The 13,090-nt window shown below is 50.8% G+C and overlaps 1 protein-coding gene across 1 annotated transcript in view; it reads left to right on the forward strand.

The window, feature by feature from the left end:
• Positions 1-11,781, forward strand: part of LOC144610420 (tumor necrosis factor receptor superfamily member 10B-like) — a 28,618-nt gene extending 16,837 nt beyond the window's left edge. The window contains exons 4-11 of the mRNA XM_078429077.1: positions 369-483; positions 1,708-1,805; positions 2,353-2,457; positions 3,302-3,349; positions 7,042-7,073; positions 7,734-8,111; positions 9,941-9,989; positions 10,674-11,781. Coding sequence (XP_078285203.1) covers positions 369-483; positions 1,708-1,805; positions 2,353-2,457; positions 3,302-3,349; positions 7,042-7,073; positions 7,734-8,111; positions 9,941-9,989; positions 10,674-10,951 — 1,103 coding nt within the window. The 3' untranslated portion in view covers positions 10,952-11,781. The remainder of the gene's footprint in view (positions 1-368; positions 484-1,707; positions 1,806-2,352; positions 2,458-3,301; positions 3,350-7,041; positions 7,074-7,733; positions 8,112-9,940; positions 9,990-10,673) is intronic.
• Positions 11,782-13,090: the final 1,309 nt, after the last annotated feature.

Below are 13,090 nucleotides of genomic sequence, written 5' to 3' on the forward strand. Positions count from 1 at the left end.
AGACATGTAGAAGGTGGCGGCGCGGGCAAGTCCCGAACAATGGGCTAGAGGTGAATCGGACAGTAGCCTAGCTTACGGAAGGACCGTTCGGAAGCCTGATAACAGAGGGGAAGATAGACACAAAATGCCGGACGGAGCAACTCAGTGGGACCGGCAGCATCTCGGGAGAGAAGGAATGGGTGATGTTTCGGGTCGAGACCCTTCTTCGGGCAGAAGGGGCAGAAGCTGTTCCTGAGTCTGGCGGTGCGCGGTTTCAAGCTCCTGCACCTTCTGCCGGACGGGAGCGGGGAGGAGGAGGGATGGCCGGGGTGGGGCTTTGATGGCGTTGCAGGTTTAGTGACTGCTGCTGTGTGTGTGTCTCTCCACAGATCAGGAGCAGGTGTCGGCGTGCATCGCGAGCAAGGACGCGGTGTGCCAGTGTGGAGAGGGGCGATACTGCATGGTCAATCAGCCCTGTGAGATATGCCACTCATGTAAAAGCCGGTGAGTCAGGCTCGGCTGCCCCGTGGCTCCACTCCTTGCACATATGTTGGGCATTTCCACGTGTGTGCTCGTATAGGCAAAACCTGCAGATACTGGTTATAAATCAACGGTAGACACAAAATGCTGGAGTAACTCAGCGGGTCAGGCAGCATCTCTGGACAGATGGAATGGGCGACGTTTCGGGACAAGACCCTTCTTCAGACTGATGTCAGGGGAGACAATAGGTGCAGGAGGAGGCCATTTGGCCCTTCGAGCCAGCACCGCCATTCAATGTGATCATGGCTGATCATTCTCAATCAGTACCCCGTTCCTGCCTTCTCCCCATACCCCCTGACTCCACTATCCTTAAGAGCTCTATCTAGCTCTCTCTTGAATGCATTCAGATAATTGGCCTCCACTGCCTTCTGAGGCAGAGAATTCCACAGATTTACGACTCTCCGACTGAAAAAGTTTTTCCTCATCTCCGTTCTAAATGGCCTACCCCTTATTCTTAAACTGTGGCCCCTGGTTCTGGACTCCCCCAATATTGGGAACATGTTTCCTGCCTCTAACGTGTCCAACCCCTTAATAATCTTATATGTTTCGATAAGATACCCTCTCATCCTTCTAATGAGGGGGCAGGTACCCTTGTGTGCACATATACAGATACAGCATGGGTTGTGATACTCAGTATGGGTTTGATACACAGGCCTTCAATGCCCGTGACACTTGCTAATGGTTGTAGCTGCACCCACTCGTGCAGAAAGCAGACGGATCACAGTCAACCATGTGTTTCCAGCAGTTTGGGATTCGGTAAGGCCAGCAGCATAATCAAGGACCAGTCTCACCCCGGCCACTCCCTCTTCTCCCCTCTCCCATCAGGCAAGAGGTAGGGTTAGTAAGGTTATGGTTAGGGTGTGAAAACGCACACCTCCAGATTCAGGGACAGTTTCTTCCTGGCTGTTATCAGGCAACTGAGCCATCCTACCACAACCAGAGAGCAGTGCTGAATACTATCTGCCTCATTGGTGACCCTCGGACTATCCTTGATCGGACTTTGCTGGCTTTACCTTGCACTAAACGTTATTCCCTTATCATGCATCGACACGCTGTAAGTGGTAGACTGTAATCATGTATTGTCTTTCCGCTGATTGGATAGCACGCAACAAAAGCTTTTTGCTGTACCTCGGTACAGGTGACAATAATACACCTGAACCTGGACCTTCATGTGGATTGCTTTTCCAGCTGCCCAGACGGTGAGAGTGTTAAGATCAACTGTACGCCGACGTCCAACACAGTGTGTGCAAAGGTCACCCTCAACGAAGATCCACCTCAGATTAGTGGTGAGTGCCTTGTCGATGTGTGTTTGAATGTGGCTGTGTATAGCAGCAAGGTGTCACAGAGTGACACAGCGTGGAAACAGGCCCTTCGCCCAACTTGCCCACACCGGCCAACTTGCCCACACCGGCCAACGTGCCCCATCTACACTAGTCATAGTGACACAGTGTGGAAACAGGCCCTTCGGCCCAACTTGCCCACACCTGGCCAACATGCCCCAGCTACACTAGTCCCACCTGCCGGCATTTGGTCCATATCCCTTCAAACCTGTTCTATCCATGTACCTGTCTAACTGTTTCTTAAACGTTGGGATAGTCCGAGCCTCAACTACCTCCTCTGGCAACTCGTCCCATACACCCACCACCCTCTGTGTGGAAAAGTTTCCCCTCAGATTCCTATTAAATCTTTTCCCCTTTACCTTGAACCTATGTGCTCTGTTCCTCGATTCCCCAACTCTGGGCAAGAGACTCTGTGCATCTACCCGATCTATTCCCCTCATGATTTTGTACCCAGTATAAGCGTGTTATTGACCTGTGCGTGTTGTGATTTCAGGGGGAATGCTGGCGCTTGTGATCGTGCTGCCTATCATTCTCGGTCTCGTTCTCGGTCTCGCCGGGCGTTGCCTTTGGAAGAAATATCCGCAGTTCCAGCAGATTGGTGGGTATCTGAATTAATGGACGAACCTCCGTGTGCCCGCTGGCTCCAGACCCCTTGCCCTCTCAGCGGGCAGTGCACACCGTCCCAGTCCCAACCCTCACCATGCCACGGCTACCCCACAGGCTCCCGAGTCCCCTCATCACCACCCCACCAACCCCGCTCCTGACTCACAACTTATAGGAGAAGAATTAGGTCATTCGGCCCATCAAGTCCACCCCGCCATTCAATCATGGCTGATCTCTGCCTCCTCATCCCATTTTCCTGCCTTCTCCCCATAACCATCCACTCCAAAGACGTACAGGTTTGTAGGTTAATTGACTGGGTAAATGTTAAAAAAAATTGTCCCTAGTGAGTGTAGGATAGTGTTAATGTGCGGGGATCGCTGGGCGGCGCGGACTCGGTGGGCCGAAGGGCCTGTTTCCACGCTGTATCTCTATAACTAAAAAATCTGTTAAAAAAAATCTAAAACCCTTGACACCCGTTCTAATCAAGAATTTATCTATCTCTGCCTTAAAAATATCCACTGACTTGCCCTCTGTGGCAATGAGTTCCACAGATTAACTACCCTCTGACTAAAGAAGTTCCTCTTCACCTCCTTTCTAAAAGAGTGCCCTTTAATTCTGAGGCTGTGCCCTCTGGTCCTAGACTCTCCCACCCGTGGAAACATCCTCTCTATCTATGCCTGTCAATATTATTTTGGTGGTGTACACAGTGGGAGTGGGAGCCATGACCTGCCCACAGAACTGGCAACGCAGCGCTGTGCATGAGGGCCAGAGTTGCTGGGCAGCTGGATGTCAAGCAACCAGCTTGCTGCTGAACAAAGCCTGTCCTTTATTTTCTGCAGGTATCTACAGCAAGATATGTCGGCACTGGCACACAGGGGACTCTCCAGGTGAGGGAAGCTCACGGAAGCTGGCGTGCTGTGGGACAGGGCAGTGGCCCTGTCGGCAGTCCCAGGCTCCCACCACACACTCTCTCTTCAATAGCAGTGAACATTATTAAGCACTAACATACTGCAGCACGGTGGCAGAACAGTAGAGTTGCTGCCTCACAGCGCCAGAGACCCGGCTTCCATCCTGACTACGGGTGAAACATAGAAAATAGGTGCAGGAGTGGGCCGTTCGGCCCTTCGTGCCAGCACCGCCATTCACCGTGATCAGTGCCCCGTTCCTGCTTTCTCCCCACACCCCCTGACCTTTGAGCGGTACAGCGGTAGAGTCACTGCCTTGCAGCGCCGGAGACCCGGGTTCCATCCCGACTACGGGTGCTGTTTGTACGTTCTCCCCGTGACCTGCGTGGGTTTTCTCTGAGATCTTCGTTTTCTCTGAGATCTTCGGTTTCCTCCCACACTCCAAAGACGTACAGGTTTGTAGGTTAATTGGCTTGGTAAATGTAAATGTAAAAAATTGTCCCTTAGTGTGTGTAGGATAGTGTTAGAGTGTGGAGCAGTGGTCAGTGCAAACTCGATGGGCCGAAGGGCCTGTTTCCCCGCTGCATCTCTAAAAGCTAAAAATTGAGACTCCACCCTGAATTCTACAAAACACTTGGAGTATCTCAGCGGGTTACTCCAGCACTTGGTCTGTTGTTTTGTTAATCCCACATCTGCAGTTCCATGTGTCCACATTGAATTCTACAAAGTGGGGTCTGTGTCAGTCATGCATTAGTGAGGCACGAGGAACTGCAGGTGCTACAATCTTGACCAAACCCACAAAGTGCTGGAGTAACTCAGCGGGTCGGGCAGCATCTCAGGAGAGAATACAATACAATACATCTTTATTGTCATTGTACAGGGGTACAACGAGATTGGGAATGCGCCTCCCATACGATGCAATAAATTAATTAATTTAAACAACAACCCAACTAAACAAATTGTAACAGTTTTAAGCAAGTAGATCTGTGCCGGTTCACTGTGTGATGTGACCATCCGGCTCAGCAGGACCGGTTCATAGCAGCTATGGCCCTGGGGATGAAGCTGTTCCTGAGTCTGGAGGTGCGGGCGTAGAAGGCCTTGTATCGTCTGCCCGATGGTAGAAGTTCGAACAGACTGTTGCAGGGGTGTGAAGAGTCTTTGTGGATGCTGGTGGCTTTTCTGAGGCATCGTGTGTTGTAGATGCCCTCCAAGGCTGGTAGCTGTGTTCCGATGGTCCTCTGAGCTCTATGGACTACCCACTGAAGAGCTTTCCTCTCTGCCTCCGTGCAGCTGAGATACCACACAGGGATGCCATGCGTTAGGATGCTCTCTATGATGCAGCGGTAGAATGTCGTCAGCAGCTGTTGGGGTAGACCAGACTTTTTCAGTGTTCTTAGGTAGAACAGTCGTTGCTGTGCCTTCTTGACCAGCTCAGCAGTGTTATTGGAGCATGTTAGGTCCTCCGAAATGTGAGTGCCCAGAAACTTGAAGCTGGACACTCTCTCCACACTGTCCCCGTTGATAAAGATCGGGGCGTATTTCCCGTTATGCGGCCTATGGAAGTTGATGATTAGCTCCTTGGTCTTGGTGGTATTTAGGGACAGGTATTTAAGGAATGGTTCTGGTTCTAGTTGATTACTGTGCCAACACCTCGTAAGTGGCTATCTATCTCGCACAGGTCGGAGTGAGTAGAGTGGTGATTACATTTTGCAGTGGGTCTTTGTGACCAAGTTCAGGAGATCTAGTTGCTCAATCCCCTTTCTAAATGACTGAATGGGTGACGAGCAGGAAGGAAATCTGCAGTCAGATGATGGTTGGGCAGCATCTAGGGAGGGAACAAACGGTGATATTTTGGTCGGTTGATCCCGCCTGTGATTTTGGCGAGGATTGTTTTGAGCTCTCTGCATGTTTCTGATGTGCTCCGGCTAAACCTGCCTGGCTTGTCCTTCTGCTCTGCATTACACAACACTCACATTCTTTTGTTCTTTTGTCCCTGTTCCTGCCTTAAAATGGCTCCCATTCACACATTGACCAGATGACAATGTTTACAGCTACTCCCTTCCCATGGTCACCATGGTTTTGTGCAGCTATCAGACCCGTCCTCTACCCATCCGGCAGCCTAACCAGTTCCTCTTGTCGCCTTCCTACCTCTGACGAAGGGCGTCTGACCAGGAGAGTTGCCTCAGATTCTCCCACCACAGTTGTGGCCTGACCTGCTGAGCATTTTCTGTTTTTGCCTGGGTAACGTGTGGCATCAGCATCTGGAGTCTCCCAAGTCATTGAACATAGAACAGTACAGTACAGCAACAGGCCATTCGGCCCATGATGTCTGTGCTGGCCACAATGCTAAACACATCGCCCTGCATGTAGTCTGTATCCCTCTGTTCTCTGTGTAAATGGAATCAAGGCATATGGGGAGAAGGCAGGCACAGTTGTGGATGATCAGCCCTGATCACAATGAATGGCGGTGCTGGCTCGAAGGGCCAAATGGCCTCCTCCTGCACCTATTTTCTATGTTTAAATACCTCTGAAACGTTGATTTTTTAAAATGGGTGGTGGAGCGCCAGAGACCTGTGACCACAGGTGCTGTCTGTGTGGAGTTTGCAAGTTCTCCCAGTGAGGGGAGGCTTTCCTCCGGGTGCTCCGGTCCCAAAGATGTACCGGTTTGTCGGTCAATTTGCCCCTCATGTGAGAAAGTGGGTTCACCGCAGGCACGGTGGTGCAGCGGTAGAGTTGCTGCCTTACAGCGAATGCAGCGCCGGAGACTCAGGTTCGATCCTGACTACGGGCGCCGTCTGTACGGAGTTTGTACGTTCTCCCCGTGACCTGCGTGGGTTTTCACCGAGATCTTCGGTTTCCTCCCACACTCCAAAGACGTACAGGTATGTAGGTTAATTGGCTGGGCAAATGTAAAAATAGTCCCTAGTGGGTGTAGGATGGTGTTAATGTGCGGGGATCGCTGGGCGGCGCGGACCCGGTGGGCCGAAGGGCCTGTTTCTGCGCTGTGTCTCTAAATCTAAATCTAAATATAGAACGAATGTGAGTGGGTGATTGATGGTTGGCATGGACTCAGAGCCGAAGGGACTACTTCCTTGCGGTAAGCCTAAAGTAAATATATCTACATAGAAAATAGGTGCAGGAGGAGGCCATTTAACCCTTCGAGCCAGCACCGCCATTCACTGTGATCATGGCTGTCCATGCACAATCAGTAACCCGTGCCTGCCTTCTCCCCATATCCCTTGATTCCGCTAGCCCTGAGAGCTCTATCTAACTCTCTTTTAAATTCATTTAAATTTACATCATTTACATCTACCAATTCCCCCGGCAGCATATTCCAACTCTTTGTGTAAAAATAACTGGTACAGCAAATGTCTGTTAAACAATCTCTGTCTCATTTTAAACCTGTACTCTCTGGTATTCGGCATTTCCGCCCTGGGAACCCACGCAGGTCACTGGGAGAACGTACACACTCCGTACAGACAGCACCCGTAGTCGGGATGGAACCCGGGTCTCCGGCGCTGCATTCGCTGTAAGGCAGCAACTCTACCACTGCGCCACCGTGCCATTAGTGTAGTGACTAACATTGGACAACGACTGCTGACCTTGTCACGTGTACAGTGCATGTTCTTTATAATGTTGTGCTGCTCTGGTAATATCATCTTTCCATTTTGCAGATCCTGAGAATGGAACGGTGCAGGGAGCAGTGGTAAGTACATGTCTGAAGAAGGGTCTCGACCCGAAACGTCACCCATTCCTTCTCCCCAGAGATGCTGCCTGACCCGCTGAGTTACTCCAGCAATTCGTGTCTATCATTGTTTGTTGACCGCATCTCCAAACACTTGTATTGATCGAGTCTCGTCTGATTATTGACTTGTTTGCAGAGGCACGGAGGGCAATTATCGGGGCTGGGGAACGGGGAATAAAACTGGGGTGATGCAAATCTCGACAAAGTGGAGAGATCCTGGGGGGCGGGGGGGTGAAGAGGGGACCTTCATATCCAGGCATACCCAAGTCAAAGTGAGGCCAAACACAAATTGGAGGAACAGCACCTCATATTTCGCTTGGGCAGCTTACAACTTAGCAGAATGTGGTGAATCTGTGGATTTCTTTGCCACAGGAGGCTGTGGAGGCCAAGTCACTGGGTGTTTGTAAGGCAGAGATAGATAGATTCTTGATTAGTGCGGGTGTCAGGGGTTATGGGGTTAGGAGGGAAAAATAGATCAGCCATGATTGAATGGCGGAGTAGACTTGATGGGCCGAATGGCCTAATTCTGCTCCTATCACTTATGACCTTATCCTGACCTGTCCTAAACCCTGGGTGTACATCAGCAAGTGATACAGGTCTGAGATCCACCATCTCTTCCAGGTAAATGATAGTCGCTCGGGCACAGGTGGAGAAGGAGGAACTTCTTTGGACGCCTCTGGCCACAATGTGGACAATGACGATGAACAGGTTCAGACTGAGGAGATGAGTTTACTTCAGAAACTCCCCGGAGCGTCACCTGAACACGGAGCTGGAACCTGTGTCCAAGGCACTGGCCAAGGCGGGATTGTGGACCTGCCATTGGACCAAGGGGATAACTCTTTGATAGGACAAAATGGAGTGGATGGCTCTGGACATCCTGCGTGTGTTCTCAACATTACCTCGCCATGTAGCTGTGGAGCCATGGGCAACGAGAAGAGCGGAGCCAGGCACTGGAGGTGTCCCGCTGGAAATACGCCTTCAGTTTCTCACGTAGACACGGTAAGGTTACATCATGAACACCTCCCCCTGAAGACATTGCCTTTTCTGCTCTCCCCTCACTCCATGGTGTGTTACAGACGTGTCACATGTTCTGGCGGGAAAGTGGGGCCTCGTCCCGGCGGGCAACGCCGATCCCAGACCCTCGCCAGGACTTCCACGTACAACTGGCTAACCGCTGCGCGCACAAAGCCCGCAAGCTTTGCCCTAAGAATTAATTCACGTTTAATATTTGTTTTATTTAAGTTTATTTAAGTTTCTAGCAGTCCGTGGTGCTTTAGAGACACGGGAGGGGCGGGGATGCGGTGCTGCCGAAGCTCACCGGAGCGCCGCTCCGACACCGCTGTAAAAAACAAAGCCAAAATAAACAGCGGGGAATTTAACAGCGGCCGCACCGGCACCAGTGACAGCTCTGGCACCAGTGACAGATCTGGCGCCAGTGACAGCTCGGGCGCCAGTGACAGCTCGGGCGCCAGTGACTGCTCTGGCGCCAGTGACTGCTCGGGCGCCAGTGGCTGCTCTGGCGCCAGTGACAGCTCGGGCGCCAGTGACAGCTCGGGCGCCAGTGACAGCTCGGGCGCCAGTGACTGCTCGGGCGCCAGTGACAGCTCGGGCGCCAGTGACAGCTCGGGCGCCAGTGACTGCTCCGGCGCCAGTGACAGCTCCGGCGCCAGTGACAGCTCCGGCGCCAGTGACAGCTCCGGCGCCAGTGACAGCTCGGGCGCCAGTGACAGCTCTGGCACCTAGAAAATTAGCACTGCAACACTGGGGAGGGGTATAATTAGTGGATCAGAGGTCTGTTGTTGTGTCATTATTACATGACCTCTGTTCGTCCAGCAAATGGAAGTCCAAGATTTGAACTTTGATCGTTGTCACCTGTTGGGGTCGTGAATACTATTGGTCTTAGAGAGGAGTACAGAATCATGCGGTGCGTAGACAGGGTAAATGCACAGACACCTATAGCCAGATCAAAACCAGAGGACATACTGAAAGTTTAAAGTGAGAGTGGAAAGAGGGCCAGTCCTCTTTCTTACAGTTTAACTTTCTGCCCAACCAATTGTTTAAGCGCTTTTGATTGCAACATGCGCCTAAATTTAGTTCAACAAAGAAACTGACAAGTTACTAAAGAACAAGTTAATACGAACCTGAGAGGCACCATTTTTTCACACGGAGGGTGGTGGGTACGTGGAACGGCCTTCCAAGTGGAGGTGGTTGAGCCAGGTATCTTAACATAATTTAAACGCCGTTTGGTAGACACAAAATGGTGGGGTTACTCAGCGGGTCAGGCAGCATCTCGGGAGAGAAGGGATGGGTGACGTTTCGGGGTGTCATTGGAGGGGGCGGGACAAAGAAAGAATGTAGTTGGAGAGAAGAGGAGAACTTCTTCAAAGTTGACATACCTTGAGGAGAATTCGCACTGCGAATAGGTACGTCAACTTTGAAGAAGTTCTCCTCACCTCTCCAACTACATTCTTTCTGTCCCTCCCCTTCCCCTGACATCAGTCTGAAGAAGGGTCTCGACCCGAAACGTCGCCCATTCCTTCTCTCCTGAGATGCTGCCTGACCCGCTGAGTTACTCCAGCATTTTGTGACCACCTTCGATTTTAACCAGCATCTGCAGGTTTTTTTCTGCTCCTTAAACGACATTTGGACGTACATGGATAGCAAAGGGTTTGAGGAATATGGACCAAACACGGGGAAGTGGGACTAGCTTAGATGGGGCATCTTGATCTGAGTGGATGAGTTGGGCCAAAGGACCTGTTTCTGTGCTGAATGTTTCTGTGTTTTAACAGATATTTAACAGCTCATTCTGTGCTTTTTTTTAAAAACAGGTAGCCAATAGGCATCATTGTTTACACAACAAAGCCATGGATATAGAAGGTAAATTTCCAACATATTGATTTTAAACGTTGGGTTTTGGTTGCAGGGGTTAGAATTGAAAACTTTTTTCTAGTTTCTCGTCTATTTCTGAAGAGCTGGGAGTTCAAGTTCTAATCCTGGCATTCAGATTCCACAATTACGTTGGCCTCTAATTCCCTAAAAGATCTTGCTCCGAGGTCACAGCCTGGCGGCTGCCATTGGTGGGGCGGGAGCACGTGGCCGCCGGCTGGGTGAGGTTTACGTGGGGCGCGGGGCGGTGATGTCACCTTGTCCGGTATTTGGGAGTGAGGAAGTTGGCAACCCTATGTGTGGGGTTTCTCCTAGTGGTTGCTGAATAAAATAGACCGAATGTAAAGCTAAAGTGGAAACGTCAAAGACTGGAGAGAGCATAGCTTTATGGTCAGAGGAGGGGGGGGGGGGAGGGGGGAGAGATGTTTAAAGGAGATGTGCAGGCCAAGTATTTTTACACAGAAGGTGCCTGTAATACGCTGCTTGGGGTGGTGGTGGAAGCAGATACGATAGTGGCGTTCAACAGGCTTTTGGAAAGGCAGGGAATGGAGGTATATGGATGAAGTGCAGGCAAGGGAGATTAACTTGGCAAGATGTTCAGCACAGACATTGTGGGCCGAAGGGCCTGCTCCTGAGCGGTACTCTTCTACAACGATTTGTTTCGTCTGCTTCCAGATTTAAGACAAAGCTTCATGTTCTTTATTGAAGAGGTACCTATTAAAAAGTGGAAGCAGTTTATGCGGAAACTTGACCTGACTGAAAATGAGATTGAAACGGCCGAGCAGAACAACAGCAAGAACATTGAAGAGGCGCACTATCAGATGCTCAATACCTGGCTGCAGAAAGCGGGCCACACAGCCTCTCACAACACGCTGCTCAACATACTGAAGGACATGGAGCTCAATGATGCTGCGGGCAATATCAAGGCAAAAACGAATGAGACGGAGCTATGAAGTTTTGGCTTTGGATATGCAGCACAGAAACAGGCCTGTCCACGCCAACCAGCGATTACCCCGTACACTAGCACCGTCCTACATACACGGGACAATTACAAAGAGACAAGCCTTAACCTCCCGAATGAAGAGAACTTTCTACAGTTTCAGTCTATTCTTTAGCCACTAGATCAAAATGGAAGTTGCCAATTGGTTACAGTATGATATTTTAGAAAGCATTAACAGTAAATAATTTATTTTTATTTAAGTTGTTCAATATGTTCAATGTTTCATGGTCAGTACTCGAAATGAGAGCAAGGGTAAAAATAAATTGCAGATGCTGAAAATCTGAAGCAAAGATAGAGAATGCTGGACTTGTTTAACAGGTCGGGCGGTGTGTGTGTGGAGAGAGAAACAGGGTTTAATGTTTCAGATCGAAGAACCTCTCAGCATTTCCGTGAATGTTTGAGATGGGAGGAGGTGAGAATGGCTAGGTTTACAGGTGTAATGGTTCTGGAATCATCTCCCTGGAATCTTACTGCGAATTCTCTTTAAAATCCACCGTTTCACCAAATTTTACCGCACCTGTTCAAACATTTTTTTTCCTTTAATTACCCCTGAGGTGAAGAGCTTTTGTGCAAATAAGAAAGGTGCAATATTGCGTGTCATCTGTCCTCGATGTTCCTTCTTGCGGCAAAACGCAAAGTGCTGGAGAAACACGGCGAGCCAGGCAGCATGTGTGGAGGTAGAGGACAGATAGGGTCGCCAACTGTCCCGTATTAGACGCGACATCCGGTATTTTGGGCTAAATTGGTTTGTCCCGTACGGGAACCGCCCTTGTCCCGCATGAGTAGGGGTTGCCAACTTCCTCGCTCCCAAATAAGGGACAATGGGTGACGTCACCGCCCACCGCCCCACATGACTTCACCCAGCCAGCGGCCACGTGCTCCCGCTCCACCAATGGCGACCGCCATTGGTGGAGCGGGAGCACGTGGCCGCTGGCTGGGTGAGGTCATGTGGGGTGGTGGGCAGTCACGTGGGGCTATGACGTCACCCTTTGTCCCTTATGCTGTTTCGGGTCGCGACCCTTTTTTTACCCTGCTCCACTCCTCGCCTACTGTGAAAACTGTATACACTGGAATTTAGAAGGATGAGAGGGGATCTTATCGAAACGTATAAGATTATTAAGGGGTTGGACATGTTAGAGGCAGGAAACATGTTCCCAATGTTGGGGGAGTCCAGAACCAGGGGCCACAGTTTAAGAATAAGGGGTAGGCCATTTAGAACAGAGATGAGGAAAACCTTTTTTAGTCAGAGAGTTGTGAATCTGTGGAATTCTCTGCCTCAGAGGGCAGTGGAGGCCAATTCTCTGAATGCATTCAAGAGAGAGCTAGGTAGAGCTCTTAAGGATAGCGGAGTCAGGGGGTATGGGGAGAAGGCAGGAACGGGGTACTGATTGAGAATGATCAGCCATGATCACATTGAATGGTGGTGCTGGCTCGAAGGGCCGAATGGCCTACTCCTGCACCTATTGTCTATTGTCTTTGCTTTGTGCTCAAGATTCCAGCATCTGCAGTTTCTCATATCTCCCATCTTATCAGTGTTCCTATGTAAGTTGTGCAAATGCCCTTGGTTTTCTTTCCTATGGAAACATGAAACATTGAGGAAGAAAATATATTTTGGAATTAGATGAGCCAATGACTGGTAATTATGGGCTTAAAAATGTTGTTGTACTATGGATCAAGGGCCCACGGGAACCTTCCTGGCGGTCGGGTCGCCAACTGTCCCGTATTAGCTGGGACATCCTGTATTTTGGGCTAAATTGGTTTGTCCCGTACGGGACCGCCCTTGTCCCGTATTGGCAGGGTTGCCAACTTCCTCACCCCCAAATAAGGGACAATGGGTGACGTCACCGCCCCGCGCCCCACGTGACCTCACCCAGCCAGCGGCCACGTCACCGCCCCGCTCCCCACGTGACCTCACCCAGCCAGCGGCCACATGCTCCCGCTCCACCAATGGCTTCCGCCATTGGTGGAGAGGGAGCACGTGGCCGCTGGCTGGGTGAGGTCACGTGGGGCGCGGGGCGGTGACGTCACCCTGTCCCGAGCGGGAGCACGTGGCCGCTGGCTGGGTGAGGTCACGTGGGGCGCGGGGCGGTGA

The sequence above is a fragment of the Rhinoraja longicauda genome, chromosome 36 (assembly GCF_053455715.1).
Source record: "Rhinoraja longicauda isolate Sanriku21f chromosome 36, sRhiLon1.1, whole genome shotgun sequence".
Taxonomy (NCBI): Eukaryota; Metazoa; Chordata; class Chondrichthyes; order Rajiformes; family Arhynchobatidae; genus Rhinoraja; species Rhinoraja longicauda.